The sequence below is a fragment of the Caretta caretta genome, chromosome 2, assembly GCF_965140235.1.
Source record: "Caretta caretta isolate rCarCar2 chromosome 2, rCarCar1.hap1, whole genome shotgun sequence".
Taxonomy (NCBI): Eukaryota; Metazoa; Chordata; order Testudines; family Cheloniidae; genus Caretta; species Caretta caretta.
Genome location: NC_134207.1, coordinates 82,112,099 through 82,128,773, shown reverse-complemented (window position 1 = coordinate 82,128,773; position 16,675 = coordinate 82,112,099). Strand labels below are relative to the sequence as shown.

The 16,675-nt window shown below is 43.0% G+C and overlaps 2 protein-coding genes across 9 annotated transcripts in view; both read right to left on the bottom strand.

The window, feature by feature from the left end:
• The window catches only part of SLC35D4 (solute carrier family 35 member D4), a 140,387-nt gene extending 137,790 nt beyond the window's left edge, over positions 1 to 2,597 (bottom strand). For all 8 annotated transcript variants that reach the window (XM_048840457.2, XM_048840462.2, XM_048840464.2 and 5 more), the window contains exon 1: positions 2,390 to 2,597. In XM_048840457.2, the coding sequence (XP_048696414.1) occupies positions 2,390 to 2,461 (72 nt within the window). In that variant the 5' untranslated portion in view covers positions 2,462 to 2,597. The remainder of the gene's footprint in view (positions 1 to 2,389) is intronic.
• A 5,691-nt stretch (positions 2,598 to 8,288) lies between these two features.
• On the bottom strand, positions 8,289 to 11,220 carry LOC125630977 (uncharacterized). The gene is made up of 2 exons (XM_048837174.2): positions 11,140 to 11,220; positions 8,289 to 9,584 (listed from the first exon to the last, which is right to left on the bottom strand). Exon 2 carries the CDS (start codon positions 9,573 to 9,575, stop codon positions 8,340 to 8,342), a length of 1,236 nt encoding a protein of 411 aa, XP_048693131.1. The 5' UTR covers positions 9,576 to 9,584; positions 11,140 to 11,220; the 3' UTR covers positions 8,289 to 8,339.
• Between the last annotated feature and the right edge of the window lie 5,455 nt (positions 11,221 to 16,675).

Sequence of the window (16,675 nt, the reverse complement as noted above, 5' to 3'; positions counted from 1 at the left end):
ATTCTTAATAGAATTTGTGTGGGACAAACTCAGAAGCTGCAGGTGGGAAGGGGATGATTTTACATTGGGTCCTCATGAAAAAGTACATTTCTTCATCTCTCCCAAGAAGTTCCACACACCTTTGTTGTACAAACAAAGGTGTCTCTTCTTGCAAAGTATCTGCACCAGTGCCACAGAGGCATCCTCTAGCAGAGAAAATAAGAAGAGGTTACCATAGTTTCCCCACAGTTATGGGACAATCAAAATGCAAACTCTGGGATTGATTCTGATCTCACTTGTGTCAGTTTTACCACTAGAATTCCACTGGCTTCAGTGAAATTACTGCTAATTTTCACCATTCTCATTGACAGCAGAATCACAAACTCACTGATGCCATCAACCCTGGGCTACAGGAATTCAAAATAAACCCGTGAAACTCAGAATGTGGAATTAAAACTACATAATACACAAACTCAGGTACTTAGCGAACAAATAAAACAGTTCTGGAATAAGTTTAGGCCATAAAAATTCTCATCCACAGTGTGCACTCTGGCATATTTTTCCTTCTATTTCTTCATGGAACTTCTAATGACATCAATGAGAGAGCACAGTGGAAAGTAGATTTTTGCCCTGAACTTACAGTTTAATGTGGCTATAATGAATATTAAGCTTTGCTTAGCTACCATGATCACCCTTTAAAACTTTGGCAGTTTTGTCTTGGATCAGGTACTTTGGTGTTTGCAGTATTCCCTAGTGAATGTTGCAACTACTAAGCTACCATTCTATTTTTAATGGTGGCTACTGTGCCTTCTGGACTTAATCCTATGTTGGAAAGCGTAAGGACTACGTGATATATCAGGTCTTTACCACCTCCGCTTTCTGTGTTTGCCAGGCAGCTAATAATGGCCTTACAAGAATATTAAACTAACACTATCAAAGCAATAGAACTACTGGCTCTGTAGCTAATATTTTTTGTTTGGATTGTAAAGAGGCCCTCCCTTCACTCTTGTCAGTAGGCAGGATATTGGAATTTACATACCTTGAAAATGTTGCTTGTTTTCACATCTTTGAAAATGGAGCCAGGTGAATGAGGCTTGGATGTGCATGAAATTATGGACAATCATATCCCCACAACAGCAAATAGAAACCCATTAGAGCTTTAGCTGAGAAGCTGGGATTTCATTTATGTTGCAGCCCTAATTTTGGAGGGACCGGCGAACTTTTACTAATAAGTATAATTCTCAGTTTTGTGCTTTTTTTTTTTTTTTTTTTTTACTACTGTCAGTGTTTGTCTGCCACTGTAAGTTAACGGTTACTATATTTACAAGCCTTACATTGTATTGAAAGGATACTCTCAGATGTGAGAGGCCCAAAATTAGACTTACTGGAATTTAAAAAAAAAAAAAAAATTTTTTTTTTGAGAGGATTTTAAACATTTCAATTCTTCTTATGGGGGTGGGGGAAGTATCAGCAAAACAGCACTCATGAGCAACACTAGAACAATAATAATGTTTAAGGATTACATTAAGAAACCAGGACCCTGGTTCTAATCTAATGTACACACCTATAATTCCACTTACTTTGGTGCAGTTACTGCTGCTTTACACTGGAATAGGTGAAAAGATAATGAAGCCTCATGTTTCAATTTCAAGCTTCCAAAGAAGTTTTTAAAAAGTGAGAAGAAATATAAAATGGCAGTCACACTTAAGTGAAAGTACTGTACAGTAATCATAACTGTAATTAATACTTGTTGAATTCTTCCCAGCCCCTTTCCCACACAGAGCCACTACTTCACTCATTTGTCCAAGGCTTTGTTCTCTGCCTTACAGTAACTTTGTAATCTGTGCATTTACAAATAGCCCCTAATGCCTCCTATCACTTTCAGCTTTTCCAGATTTTCCTTCGACCTAACTTTCCCCCTCTCTGCTTTCCGGGGGCGGGACAGAGGTTGGGTATAAGGCGTGAAGGAATTGTTCGATTTGATGGCTTCTTGCCGCTGGGCTGTTCTTTTAAAGGGAGATACAGCCGCAGAGATGCATCCTGTTAATATGGGGTTTCTATTGGGTGTCTCCCTCAGATAGAGAGGCTGGAAGTCTCAACAATACAGGGACCCCTTTCCGATTCCTCTGTCTGTGCACAAGGACTATTTGCAAGGAGAAAGGGGTTTTGTATGCAGCTAACTATGACCAGCTGGAGTCTCTCAATTCTCAAGAGAAACTGAAAATGAAATAACAGCTCCTCCTCTTTCAGCAGGCAAGGGAAGATGCTGAGAGGAGAAAGAAATGCAGTTAGCCTTCCTGCTGTCAGATCTGGGAGAAAATCCAGGGAGGTGAATTAGAAAAAGGAATGCTCAGGCAATCACTCAATCAATCAATCAATACAAACCAATTTACAGCTCCCTCGTCCTCACCTTGTTGGTGAAATAAGAAGCCAGATAGAAGAGACAGAAGGACAGACCAGCTGCAGGTCTCTTTAAATACATCTGTCACAGCATTTCCCCCGTCCGGGTGAGGAAGATGAGGCACTGGTTCTTCCCGCTGTGATCAACTGGAGACAGTGCTCAGGAAACTGCCACCTGGAGTAGCTGCCATGACAGAGACACGTTGCTCTGTGTTTGCTCCAATAGGCACAAGAACAACCTCCTGAGGCACTGCCTTCTTAAAGGGGCGATGCTCCCTCTTGCCAGAGGAAACCCATTCCAGAGACGAGACACACAGATATGCTTACTCTCCCCACCACCACTTGCACACACACACACCTCTTCTTACACTTGTGTGGTTCTCACACTCACGATTCTCTCACACTCCAGCTGACTGTGGAAAATTAATGCCTACAGATTTTAATAGCGAATGATAACCTTTCCATAGGTTGTTTTTGGGAAACCATCCCAAAACCACCCTTTGGGAATTACATCCCTGCTCTAGAATTCTGTAGCGGTTCAAAAATTATAGAAAAGATCACATTCTCTATTAAGCTTCACACACTTGTCTACATAATGACATAAGGTGGGGTTTTTTTAAATCAGATTAGTTCTATCAAGTTTACATAGCTCAACTGGAAACCCCTTTAACCACCCTTTCACACCTTTAATTCATGCTAGTTGGTGGCCATGTGGCTGTATTCTGACATTCCAAACATCTGAGAAGTTCAAACAGCTACTTTTTAAAAAAAAAAAATCCTGCCGCAGAATGTTTCCTTCTTTTCATCCCAAAAATATGGGATTTCCCAAAATAATTACCCCATCTAAGGCCCAGTGTGGGCAAAATTCAGTCATAGCCCAGTGATAGCTTTTCTAGAGAAAAAAAGTGTTGGAGTTCTGTATGTAATGGCCCTGATGGGCCTGAAATGGGAGCATGATCCCACTGTGAAAGGAAGATTCCCATGTTCAAAATGTGGTATGCAGCACTCACTTCTAGCCCTAAAAGAATCCAAGACATCAGACTTTAAAGAAATGATGTTTTTACTTATAGAAAAGCTATGTTAGGTAGCTTTAGACATTTTAACAGCTCCCTCTGAGCCCTGAACCATTGGTTGGACTCATGGGCCTGGACCTACAAAGAGACTTAGGCATTGCAATGCTCAGTGTCACAACACCTAACTTTTAAACTCCTAGAAATCACAGAGATAACACTGCAATTCACAACAGCTGCTTTAGGGATCTGACCTCCCTATACAATGAATGGGGAAAGATAGATGCCATATAATGCTATCCACAAAACCCAGCACACTAGTTGGGGAGCTGCCTAAGCTAGCCAATGGGAGAAGCCAATATTAAGCCCTGTCCCTCTCTCAGATATAGATACCTAAATCCAGGCTGCAGTAAGGTGCCTATCTTTGCTTAGTGATCCACAAATGGGAACCCGTTTCCTGGAGTTAGATGGCTTAGGCACCTGTCACTGGGCTTGGGGTGCAATACAGACCAGTGAGGTGTTGTGTCACCACATGCCCTGCAACCCTCGGTGCTTTACAATGCTTTGCTACTGTAGCTCCCAGCCTGGGATACTCATAACCAGCCTCTAAGCATGCAGGTCATACCCTTAGTGTCTGTCTGTATGCTAGATAGCACTGGTTCAGCAGCTCTGACCCAGAAGCCTGTCTACAGCCCCACAGCCCCATGCTGGCTTTCACCAGTCTTGGTTACAATCTGCAAGGTGACGCCAACACACTTCCAGTCCCAAGACTTCCCAAAAACGTGTGTCTACAATATCCAGCCCGCTCCTGGACAGTTCAGTGAAATAATAAGGTTTATTTGTTCCTTTAAAGAAATGAAAGTACATCACAGATTATTACCTTAACTGGAGGTAAATACACCCTTCCCTTTAACCACCACAATGAGTTGGTTTATAATAAAAATAAACACAAATTTATTAACAATAGGACATAGGTTAAGTGATGCCAAGTAAAAGAAATAAAAGTAGAGATAGTTACAAGCAAATAAAAGTGAAAACATGCATCTAAAAGTCTAAAATTTAATCTAGCAAGGTACAGTCTTTGTTCAAGACTGGTTTCTCCCACCAGTCTTCCCTCTTCCCAGCCATGGCTGACTTTCCCTCAGTCAGGACCTTCCACAGAAACAAAAGGTGCTGGTTTCCCTTGTCTCCCTATGTGAAAGCTCTTTGTCTCAGCAGGTTTCTCACCTATATTCAGTTCCCAGAGACTTCACACACCCCGCCCCCTTGGTTGAAAGAACCATCTTTCTTGGGTTGCAAGAGCTCTGCCTCCTTGTGTCTGTCTGGTGATAGATGCCAAAGATGGCTTCTGGCTTTGCTTATATCTTCTGAAGTTCAATGAGTTTGCCTCAAGAGGCAGGATGATGTCATGCTGTACTATGCAAATAGGGCTTCCATTGTATTTGGTCACACCTTGATTAATCTTAATAGACAGATAGCTGCCTTCTCTCATATCTAGGAGAGAACCTGTCACAGAAATTTAAAGGAGTACTTGTGGCACCTTAGAGACTAACCAATTTATTTGAGCATGAGCTTTCGTGAGCTACAGCTCACTTCACAGAAAATTGTTAGTCTCTAAGGTGCCACAAGTACTCCTTTTCTTGTCACAGACGAAAGCATAATATCATTATGTATCCATATTTCCTCATATATTGTTAACACATACATTTCACAATTATATTAATCACCAGTGTGTCAGAGGCTTTCATAAAACACCTCACTCAATACATTTTTATAATACAGTAATATTGTATACAATCAGTTGATTCAATTACTTATCACGTCAGGATCAGCCCCCCTGTGTTTATAGACTAGTACGCCTTTGCAATGTATTCTTTGAAAATTAAAAACCAGGCCAAGCTTTTCTCCCTGCTGGGGCATAGACACCATGCTGCCTCTTCCACCAGTTGTTAGCTTGATAGCTTTGTTTACCTGTATGTAAATGTACCTTCATTGTCTCTGCCTGATGACCAGGGTGCTGGTCAGAGAAGCAAACACATTCCTTTGTCTAGGGCAGGCCTGTTTAACAACTCCCCCAGTATGCCTAAATTAAACACACTTTAATCCTAATTCTAGCATATATCCATACCTCTTAATACACATGTGCATACATCATACAAGAATATTAATGATCAGTGAGTTATTGGTTTTCAAATGGTCCCTCATATAAGGCATATTTTTTACAAAGATTATTACAGTAGCATGTTGGGTGTGAGGACTGGGGGCAGTGTTTCTCAAATGCGGCCACTGTGGCCACATGCAGCCACCACAGCCTTTTCTTGTGGCCACAGCCTTCTAGGCAGTGACTGGGGGGGAGGGAAAAGCAGCAGCCCCTCCCCAGGGGCCACCAGCAGTGGTTGGGTCCCACCTCCCTCTGGAGAAGAGACACACAAGCTGGAGGAGCAGGCAGTCAGTGAGTTTCCCACCTTCCCAGGAGTGACGGGGTTGGGCTTCAGCCCTGGGGGGTGGTGGGCACCAGGCTCCAGCCATGGGGCTTCAGCTTCTGTTCCCAGGATGTGGGGCTTTGGGCTCCATTCCCTGGCTGCGTGGTGGTGGGCTCTGACCCCGAACTCACCCCCCCCATCACCTCTGGCCCCCGCTGCCTCCCCCAGTGCCCCATCGCCCCTGCTACCTCTGTACCCACCTCCCCATCCAGGGCTTAATTTGTCCCCAAGCTTGCTGGGGCTGAGTAAGTCTGCTGTGAAAAGTGATAGTAACAAACATACAAATATCACTTTTCAGAGCAGACTTACTTATAGCTAGCAAGTCTTTAAAAAACAACAACCCCAAAAAGCAAAAGAAACAACAAGAAAAAACACAAGAATGTTCAAAGCACCTTATTTGTGTTTCTATTCTGTTTTGGTCCAGTAAAGAATAGAGACAACTGTACATTATTCTTATTATTGAGTTGACAAAAAAAAAAAAACAACAACACCCTACATATATAAATTACAATGATTTGGACATGTATATGTGCATATTTATTTGTTTTTCCTGAAGTTAATTAAGTATTTTAGGAAAAATTGTCAGAGCGGCCACCAAAACATTTGTTGTGAGAACCCCTGGCTTATGGTCATAGCACGTAAGCAGTTTCTTGTGTGAATAAGTTGGTGCTTACCTCTCTCCGTACAAAAAGGCTTGAGAAGGAGGAACAGAAAACCACCTTATAACTCTTAGCCAAAGGGCAGCAGATATAAGGCACATGGGGAGGCTAAGCCTCCCCAAATGGGGCAAGAAATGCCGGATTCTGCACACCTCCCTTTGGAAACATGCTAGCCTGCTGCCTTTGGAGCGCCACTGCCCAAAGCGCCAAGCTTTGTGGGGGGTCAGAGAGGAGTGAGCAGGAAGCAAGGGGAGCTTCAGGGGGTGGAGACAAGTGTGGTGCCTTGGGGGAGGGGGTGGAGCAGGGGCAGGAAGAGGCAGCAGTGGGGCAGGGCCTTCGGGGAAGAGACTGAGCGAGAGCAGGGCCTCAGGGTGGAGCATGGACAGGGCCCCAGGGGGAGGAAGCTGAGCAAGGGTGGGGCCTCAGGCCGGAGCCACAAGTGGGTCACGCCCCCACACACACACTTCTACAGAGCTTTCGGCACCCATGCCCAGCCTTCCCAAACTCAAGAGTCAGGTGCCAAATATGCTCTTAGCCCAGTGGTTAGAGCACTCACCTGGGATGTGCCAAGTCTAATTTCAATCTCCCCACCCCCGGCCTGTCAGAGGATGGGGGAAGATTTGAACAGGGGTCTCCCACCTCTCAGGTACATACTCCATCCACCCAACTATAGGATATTTGATATGGGGCTCCCTCAATCTCTCCTGTTAAAGCTGTTCCACTGTGGCTAAATAATGAAAGAGAGATTGAAGGTTTCCCATGTCCCAGGTGAGTGCCCTACCTACCAGGCTACCAATCAGAGTCATTGTCTCTCATGATCTCACTTTCTATCCCAATGACTATTAAGCATTTTTCCACAGTAGAGCACTCATTGGGCCAGACAGAAAGAGAGAGAGCACAACTGCAAATAATTCCATAGCCCAGTGATTAGGCCACCCACGTGGGAGATGGGAGGCCCAGGGTTAAGTTCCCCTGTGCCAATTACTCTTTAGTTAGCTTCAGCGTGAGAGACTGAGGGAGCTCTGCCATAGCTTTGTGATTAGAGCCTTTGCTTCCCCTGTGGCAGAGGGGGCAATTAAATTGGGGTCTCCCCAATGCCAGGTGAGTGCTCTAATCCCTGAGCTAAAAGCTACACAGCAAGTACCTTTTACATGTCTTCCTCCAGCTGGACTTTGTAGCTTTATGGAGGCTAAAAGTTGGACTTAGCCACTAAGTCTGGGGTTTAAGCACCTATGTACCTCTGTAGAGGTAATTGGTACCCTGTGGTAACTAAGGCATCTGGCTTCCTAGTTGGAGGGATCGAAGGCACTGTGTCATAAACAAAGTAAATAGTGTCTTGTCAAGATTTTCTGAGATGAACAGATTAATTCTTATGGCTTCAACACTCATGAGAAATGTAGCCATCTCAAACTCATACCATCATATTGTCCCTCAAATATATGTATGTGTGGGTATATATGCTCATAGCTCAATTGTTTAATGATCTGGTAAGAAGTAGGGGAGACATACAACAGTAAAGGGACACAAATGTAAATATAAAAATTATTATAATAAATTTCACAGCTGCTATACTTATCACAATATCTTTCTCCTGAAAAAGTTAACCTGTGAAATTCCAAAAGGATTTTGTACCATGTCACATATCCATTATTATATTAAACTACCAGACAGTGCAGTGAGTTCATATGATGTATTAATGCTCGTACTGTTAGAGGATGGTCTTTTGTAGTTCAGAAATAATCATGCTTCTTGCCATATGTATGTTAGACTTTTATTGAAGGTCGCAGAAGTACAGTTCTTACAATCCTTTAATTTTTACTGCTACAGCCTAGTCCTTTAAAAGAGTAATGCATAAATTGATCAGTTGTGCAAACTAGATTCCCAGTCAAAATTACTTTTGTGATATTATGGTTCATCTTAAATGCATCATCCTCTATTTCTCTTATATTGTTCATGGAGAGATCCAAAAGTTCCAAATTAGCCATACTGTCAGTGAATGTTTTTGGTAAGATTTTTATGCCATTACAGCATAAAGTTAACTCAATCAGATTTTGAAGGCCTGAAAAAATGGGTGGAGTGTGGAGACAAGTTTTGTCCAAATGCAGAAACTCTAGTTTAGTATTATTTATGAATAGATTTTTGGGAACATTACCAATACAATTTGCAGATAAATTAAGAACTTCCAGCTGCTCCAACCCTGAAGCGAAGTCAGAAGGCATCTCTGAGAGTAAATTACTAGACAGGTCAAGTTTCCTTAAGGTAAACCTGCTAGCAAACAAGAGAGGTGGAATACTTTGGATTTTATTTTTAGAAATTGAAAAATGTTTTAGGTTGTCGAGGGTTGTGAATATAGCATGTGATATCTCAGTAAAATTATTATAATCTAGCAGCAAGTCATTAAGACTCTTCAGCTTGTCAAACAAACCCTCAGGCAAATGACTTATTTCATTGTGGGACAGAACAAGGATCTTAAGGTTATGAATGGGATCAAAAACTCCCTCTGGTATGGTGGGGAGATGGTTACCAGCCAGCATTAAGGTATCAAGCTGGGAAAGCCCCACAAACATGGATGCAAGCATCTTCAGCCTGTTATTGGAGAGGTCCAGATAGGTGAGTTTTTCTAAGGAGATGAAAATTGTACTGTCCAGAAGACCCAATCTGTTTTCAGCTAAGTTTAACCAAACCAGTTTCTTTGTGTTCCTGAACAAGTTTGATGGCAAGTCTGTGAAATTGTTCCCAGAGAGATCCAGAGAGAGGATGCTCTTGCTGATATTGTCAAAAGAGTCATTCTGAAGTGACAGCTTGTTGTTGGCTAAACCAAGGAATGTGAGATTGAGAAGGTGCTGAAACACTCCTGGAGAAATGAGGGTTAAATGGTTGTCGTTCAAGATCAATGTTTCTGTTTTTTGAGCGATACCATGTGGAACTTCATATAAACTGGCACAGCGGCAATCCATTAGAGAAGGGGTACATAAACACTTCTGGGGGCAGTCTGGCAGTGAAAAGACATATCCAAAGAGCAGCAGAAATAGCACAGGGATCATTATTACAGCCTGCAGGGAACACAGAGGAGAAAAGGGAACAAATCAACCAATAAATGTGAGCTCCTTCATTTGGGTGTGGTTTTATTTCTAATAAATAAGGCTATATAGTGACGATTTTTCATCTACATCTCAACAACATTGCCAGTCATTTTCCGTAACTAAAACCACCCTTTGACAGCATTTAGTGTTTACCTGTTCCTGATCAGGGATGTTTCAGACAGTGCTGCTAAACCTGCCACCACAGAATTCTTAAGGGCTCATGCCACACCTGGCTGAAATGCCAAAGTGGGGCCAAAGTCTCTGGTGCTACTGTAATCCCCTCGTGGAGCTCTCTCCCAGCGCTTGCACACGACCACACTCACACTTCAATGTGCCACTGTGGAAGCGTTCCCGTGACAGCGCTTTGAAGTTTCCAGTGTAGCCATGCCCTTATACCCACATAACTACATGGCTTTAAATTCACATATCCATATAAAAACACTGTGTAGACAACCCCTTTTACATTCTTATGATATTCTTTGACTCCCATATTTTTCTTTCCCTCTACGTATGCATAACTTTCATTGCCATCCATGGGACTTCTGTATATGTAGAGGAGACATAGAACTGAGATCCATTATGTAACTCAGAGGCAGAATTTTGCAGTATTCCCATATTTTGACAAGGTACAATAAGCATTGACTACAATATGAAATGAAAGTTATCAGTCTGACTCCTGTCTACATGTAACCACTAAATTTCAACTTAGGAGATGTGCTGTGTTTTCTCTGAAAATTTAAAGGTGACTTACAAAGTGGCGAAGAAAAAGTTTGCATCCATATTTTTTGTGTGTGTGCTTGTTTATGATGTATCAAAAAAGCCTAAAATGTTGACTAAGATATTTTTAAGTGCTGGTTTTTTTCTGCCCTTTTTTTTTTACATTAGAAATTCATGTATTGTCTACTCTGTTTTTCTTGGAAAACTTTCTGGATGACTGAAGAATTAGTGAGATTGATCTCACAAGGAAGAATAGAATGAAATATTAGCAACTGAGAAGAAATTTTTAACCAGACTTTTCTATAACTTCTTTTTTTTTCTTTTTTTTTAAGTTTTTCTTAATATGTATTTAACTCAAACAACTGGCAAACAGCTGGTGAAATATTCAAACACACATCTACAACTGAAGGATACGAAAGTTCCCTGTACAATTCTATGATTCTCCAAACAGTTCTCCAGTAAAAATAGTAAGGACAAGCTTTATATTTCTAAGATAAGAAATAAGATTTTTTTCCTTTTAAATAAGCAAAGCAAAACCAAAAACCTTTCAGAGCTTCTTAGATCATAAAGCAGTAATAAAAAGGGTACAATGCCATTTTTAAAATTTTAATTTGCAGGTCACCTTTAAGAAAACAAGAAAAAAATCACCCAATTTTGTTGACAACAGATAAGCAGGATAAAAGAACTAAAACTGAGTACATTTGTGTCTAATTTTAGACAAATCAAAATAAGCATTGTACAAGTTCAAAAGCGAGTTAATATCAGTTTATAACAAAATAGTTCTAAGCAAATGGCCAATATACTCAACCTGAAATGTTCCTGTGTGTTCCTTCAGCAGTCTGAGAAATGTAACCAAAACTAATTTCACAAACTGTAGCTTTCATTGCTTAACTTATGTTTGTTGGCTTAATTTGTTTATTGAGTAAGACTTCCCAGAAGAAAAAAAAAAAAAGGATGATGACGAAACACAAGAAAACTGTAAACACCTAAATTTTACAACACTGTTTAGATACTTCAGTGATTGGTGCTCTGTAAAAACTTTAGTCAAGTAGAAAAACAATAAAGGATCTGTCCCACCTTGCCATGATTAGCAGTCAGCCTTTTGTTATAAGCATGTTTGGACGACATTCTTGCAAACTCATACCTGTGACTGGACCTTGGGCCTGCACAGAACCCTATTTTGTGGGGGCTGTGTACAGGTGCACAATAGGGTTGCCAACTTTCTAATGGCACAAACCCAAACACCTTGCCCTGCCCCCTGCTCCACCACCGCCCTGAGGCCCCACCCCTGCCCTGAGGCTCCACCTCCACTTGCTGCATCCTCCCTCCCTCTGTCGCTCTCTCTCCCCGACCCTCACTCACTTTCACCAGACTGGGACGGGCGTTGGGGTGCGGGAGGGGGCTGAGGGCTCTGGCTGGGAGTGTGGGCTCTGGGGTGCGGCCAGGGATGAGGAGTTTCAGGTTAAGGACGGGGCTCCGGGCTGGGACAGGGGGTTGTGGTGTGGGGGTGGGTGAGGGCTCCAGTTGGGGGTATGGGCTCTGAGGTGGGACTGGAGGTGAGGGGTTTGAGTTGCAGGAGGGGGCTCAAGGACCAGAACTGGTGCAGGGGGTTGGTGTGTTGGGGGGCATATGGGGTGTGGGCTCCAAGAGGGAGTTTGGGTGCAGGAGGGGACCCCAGGCTGGGGCAGGGGTTTGGGGGACGGGGTCCCAGCAGCACTTACCGTGGCTCCCAGGAAGGGGCCACCAGGTCCTTGCAGCCCATAGGTGCACGGGTGGCCAGGGAGGCTCTGCACGCTGCCCTCGCTCCTGCAGTTCCTGGCTCCCGACCAATGGGAGCTGCGGAGCTGACCGTTGGGGTGGGGTCAGTGCACGGCGCCCCCCCTGGCTGCCCAAGCACCTAGGGGCTGCAAGGACCTGGCAGCCGTTTCCAGGAGCCACATGGAGCTAGGGCAGGCACAGAGCCTGCGTTAGCCCTGGGGCCCCGCTGCACCGCCAACTGGATTTTAACAGCTCAGTTGGCAATGCCAACTGGAGCCACCAGGGTCCCTTTCAACCAGGCTTTCTGGTCGAAAACTGGACGCCTGGCAACCCTAGTTGACAGGTCCACCCATGCATATAAGCTTGCAGCACTGGAGCCCTAGTTTCATAGCACAGGACAAACAAAGTAGCACAAACACAGGAATAGTAAATATAGCCTAGATATGGACACCTGCATGCCACAGTGACAGATGCATGAGAGATGCCTAGCTAGATTACACTGCAAATCAGCTATGCAACATATGGAAATATTGATTTAAAGAGGTCAAAATATTGTTTTAAGGAGGTCAAATCTGTTTACTGAAGACAAAATGTCCTTTTTATTAGGCCATCGATTCAACATGAATGACTTTTAATGTACCAAGAAAGATTAAGATAATTTTACACTGGTATCTATGAAAACAGTATAGTGAGTAAGTGATTAAAATATATTTGATTGCTGATATAATGATGTATCTTTAGCTCATGTAAGGTGAATTTGGAGTCTCTCTTTCTGCAATAATTTGTTAAGCTCCAATCCTTCAAACCCTTATGCTCAAGGTTAATTTTATTACCATGAGTAGACATTGTGGGATGGTTGTAAAGTTAAGCATGTGCATAAATGTTTTGAAGGTTCAGGGCTTTAGTGGTATGTTGTAATATAAAAACTAGAAATGACAGATCAAAATCAGATCCTCCTCTCTGTCTTTGCATTTTATATTATTTTATTTTCTGTAGTTACAGTTGTACAGAGAATTTGCATGTTTCAATTTTTTTTGCATCCTTATCTAATGGTGACCATGATGACATCTCACATCTTCTACAATATGCTGTGTCTTTTGTCAAGGACCTGATGCAATGATATATTAAACTGAAAGATTAAAAAAACAAATTGAACAAAGTTTTCAATAAATACCTGAGAAATATCAATATCAAAAGGAATACCACTTGTATGTCATCTTTCCACAGGATGTCACGATAAATAAAAAATAACAATTAAAACATTGTACATTTATATAGCAGAACTTTTCATCACAAAGGATTCTGAAGTTTTGCACAAACTAGACATGTAAACCAACTGCATTTACTTTGGGGATGAAAACTACCTGCCAAATAGTGCATAGTATACTGCACAAAAAGGGATGAAAGAATACTTTTTTTGGCCAAGAACAGCAATATCTTACTTATGAAAAGTGCCTCTGTCGAATGACTGAACTGACCCTGCAGAATTGAAACCTGAGGCTAGGGTGACCAGATGTCCCGATTTTATAGGGACAGTCCCGATATTTGGGGATTTTTCTTATATAGGCTCCTATTACCCCCCGCGCTCTGTCCCAATTTTTCACACTTGCTATCTGGTCATCCAACCTGAGGCTTCAAGGAGTCTATATATTCCAGATATATCAATCTAAGCCATGAAAACTTTATTCCAACAGAGCCTGAGTCTTGGATAATCCACCTAGTGCTCGGGCATGTGTTAAGAATGAGGATGGGAACTTGCATAAATGCTGTTCATAATGACTATGTTAAATAATAGGTTCCATCTCTTTACATCTATTGCTAAATGTCACGAGAAATACTAGTGGAAGTCTTCTTAAGATATTTTAAAATTTATTATTATTAGGAAATGTTAATGTGCGGCAAGTTCTTCCATTTACTTCTCATTTTACAGAACATCACCTCTTGTTAACACAACTAAGAGGTCAAAGGCCATCTATGTCAATGGAATTCTCTCCATTGGGCCAAAAAGAGCATGTATGAGACTGACTCTGTAGCCTGGTGGTTTGGGCAACCATGTGGGAGGTGAGAAACCCGGGATCAAGTTCCCCTGTGCTAATCACTCTTTAGTTATTGCTACACAGTGGAACAGCTTGAACAGGAGAAGTTGAAGAAATCCCGCACCAGACTATCTTGTAGCTAAGTGGTTGGGGCTACCTCCTTAGAGGTAGGAGACAATTGTTCAGATTCATTCTTCCCACGTCTAGCAGAGGGGGGGAATTGAACCTGGACCTGCCACATCCTGGGTGAGTGCTCTAACTACTGAGCTAAAAGTTACGAAGTGGAAGGGGTAGCATCTCCTCTGACAGCCATTTTGTGTGACATGAGGCAGCCCCTTAACTCATTCTTACAAGAAATGATTTGGGCACCTAAGCTGCCTGACTCCAGGAGAGGGGTTCCCAATTGTGGAGTGCCAGCAGAGATGAACATCTTCCTGCAACCTGGGCGTAGGCATCTATCTCTGAGAGAGGGACAGCACTTTAGGACACATCCTTCTCCTCAAAAAGAAAAGGAGTACTTGTGGCACCTTAGAGACTAACCAATTTATTTGAGCATGAGCTCTCACGACAAGTGCTCTCATGCTCAGATAAATTGGTTAGTCTCTAAGGTGCCACAAGTACTCCTTTTCTTTTTGCAAATACAGACTAACACGGCTGTTACTCTGAAACCTATCCTTCTCCTCAGCATCTCTGTTGGTTAGCTTAGGCGGCTCTCCTAAGGCACATTCTATTCATTGTGATAGGAGCCATAAATTGAAAAGAAGCTTCTCCGCTCTTGTTCACCACAGCTGTTGCCAAATAAGTCAAGATGTTAAATAAGTTAGAGTAGATTTTCATTTTGTTAAACTATAAAAATCAATTGCATTATTTCTGCCAGCCTTGGAGGAAAGCCACGTTTTGTGATAGGAACACTTTTAATGTTTTACTTGTAAACATCATGGAAAGAAAGATGTCACATTGTCAAGCCAGTTTCTCCTATTAATTCATTTAAGCAATGACAGTTTATGGGTAATTGATCCAAAGGAAGTGTGATGCTTTAAAACAGCGGTCCCAAACTTTTGACGGTAATGCCCCCCTCCCACCCACCACCCCCAGGACCTGGGGCCGGGAGCAGGGCCATGGCTCCGAGGTGTGGGGGGGAGGGGAGAGACACGGAGAGGGGCAAAGGGGCCAGGCTGGGGCTGCAGGGGCTGGTGGGTCTGAGGCTGGGAGTGGGGTTGTGGCCAGGGGCCACAGCTGGGGGCGGGGGCGGGAGCAGGAGCAGAGTGACAGCCAGGCTGCAGTGGAGGCCAGCAGCCGGGCCAGCGGCTAGGTGCGGCTCTGCTCTCAGCCTTGCCCTCAGCCTCAGCCTTGGGCTGGGAATGGAGCCGTGTCCAGAGGCTGAGGCTAGGGGCAGGAGCAGAGCAGAGCTGGGAGCAGGGAGGGACTGGGTGGTGCTCCCTCTCTGCTCCCATGGGGGCTGGCCTAGGCCCCACCGCACCCCCCAGGATGTTCCTACATGCCCCCCTAGGGGGCGCGCCCCACACTTTGGGGACCTTTGCTTCGAAAGGATCTATAAGCATGGTAGTCTGTCTTTCAGAGGACAACTTTCTGTTCCCATCCTCTCGCAAATACTTGCTTTATATTATATATTTATTACTTTATACCAGGGATGGGCAACGGCTGCCCACACGCAGCCCATCAGGGTAATCTGCTGTCGGGCCACAGGCATGGCCGCCCATAGCTGCCAGTGGCCGCGGTTTGCCGTTCCTGGCCAACAGGAGCTGCTTTATACGCTAATGTCAACCAACATTTTCCAATCTGTATTTCCCTAAACAGAAACAGTCTCATTTTTCAAAAGTGCTGAGCACCTGCAGCTCCTATTGAATTAATTGGCATTTTGTGGGTGCCCAGCACCTCTGAAAATCAAGCTATTTTAATGTTGGTGATAACTAAGGATTTAGGATCCTAACTTTAGTCTTACAGCCATTCTTACATTCTGTCATCAGCAAGGCACCTCACATCTATGCCAGCAACTGGAAGGGAAATGGCATAGGAGCCACTTTAGTGGGAAACTGCCAAAGGCTGAGGAAGCTGGCTTTAGAGTGCATAGTGCCATAAAGTTGTCACAGTGTACCTGAGAATCAATCCCTTTTTGATTGATAACTATTCCCAGGAAAAGGAGTTTTTATTTAAATATTTTCCTTCTGAGTCTACATCTACCAAATGGCTATTTTTAATTTGTGATTCCTGGTGAGTTTGATTTATGGGGTCAGTGAGAAGTGAGTTATTTTGTGTTCTTGGTCTTATCTCTTTTTCTTTTCTGGGTCATTTCCCTTTCCTTTAGTTAGAAAGCTGATATTCCTATTTTTGCTTATTAGCAAAGCTCTCCTCTTGTGTTTTTGTACCTTTTTAAGCATATTGTTATCTGTTTTCCCAATTACTTTTATCTGTTCATTTCTTTGGATTAGGGTTCCTGATCTGTGATATTTAGTTCAGATAAACAATTTTTTTGCTCATTCTCTCAATGTTAGAGTTGTTTTTTGTGTGTAGTGAGCTGTAGCTCACAAA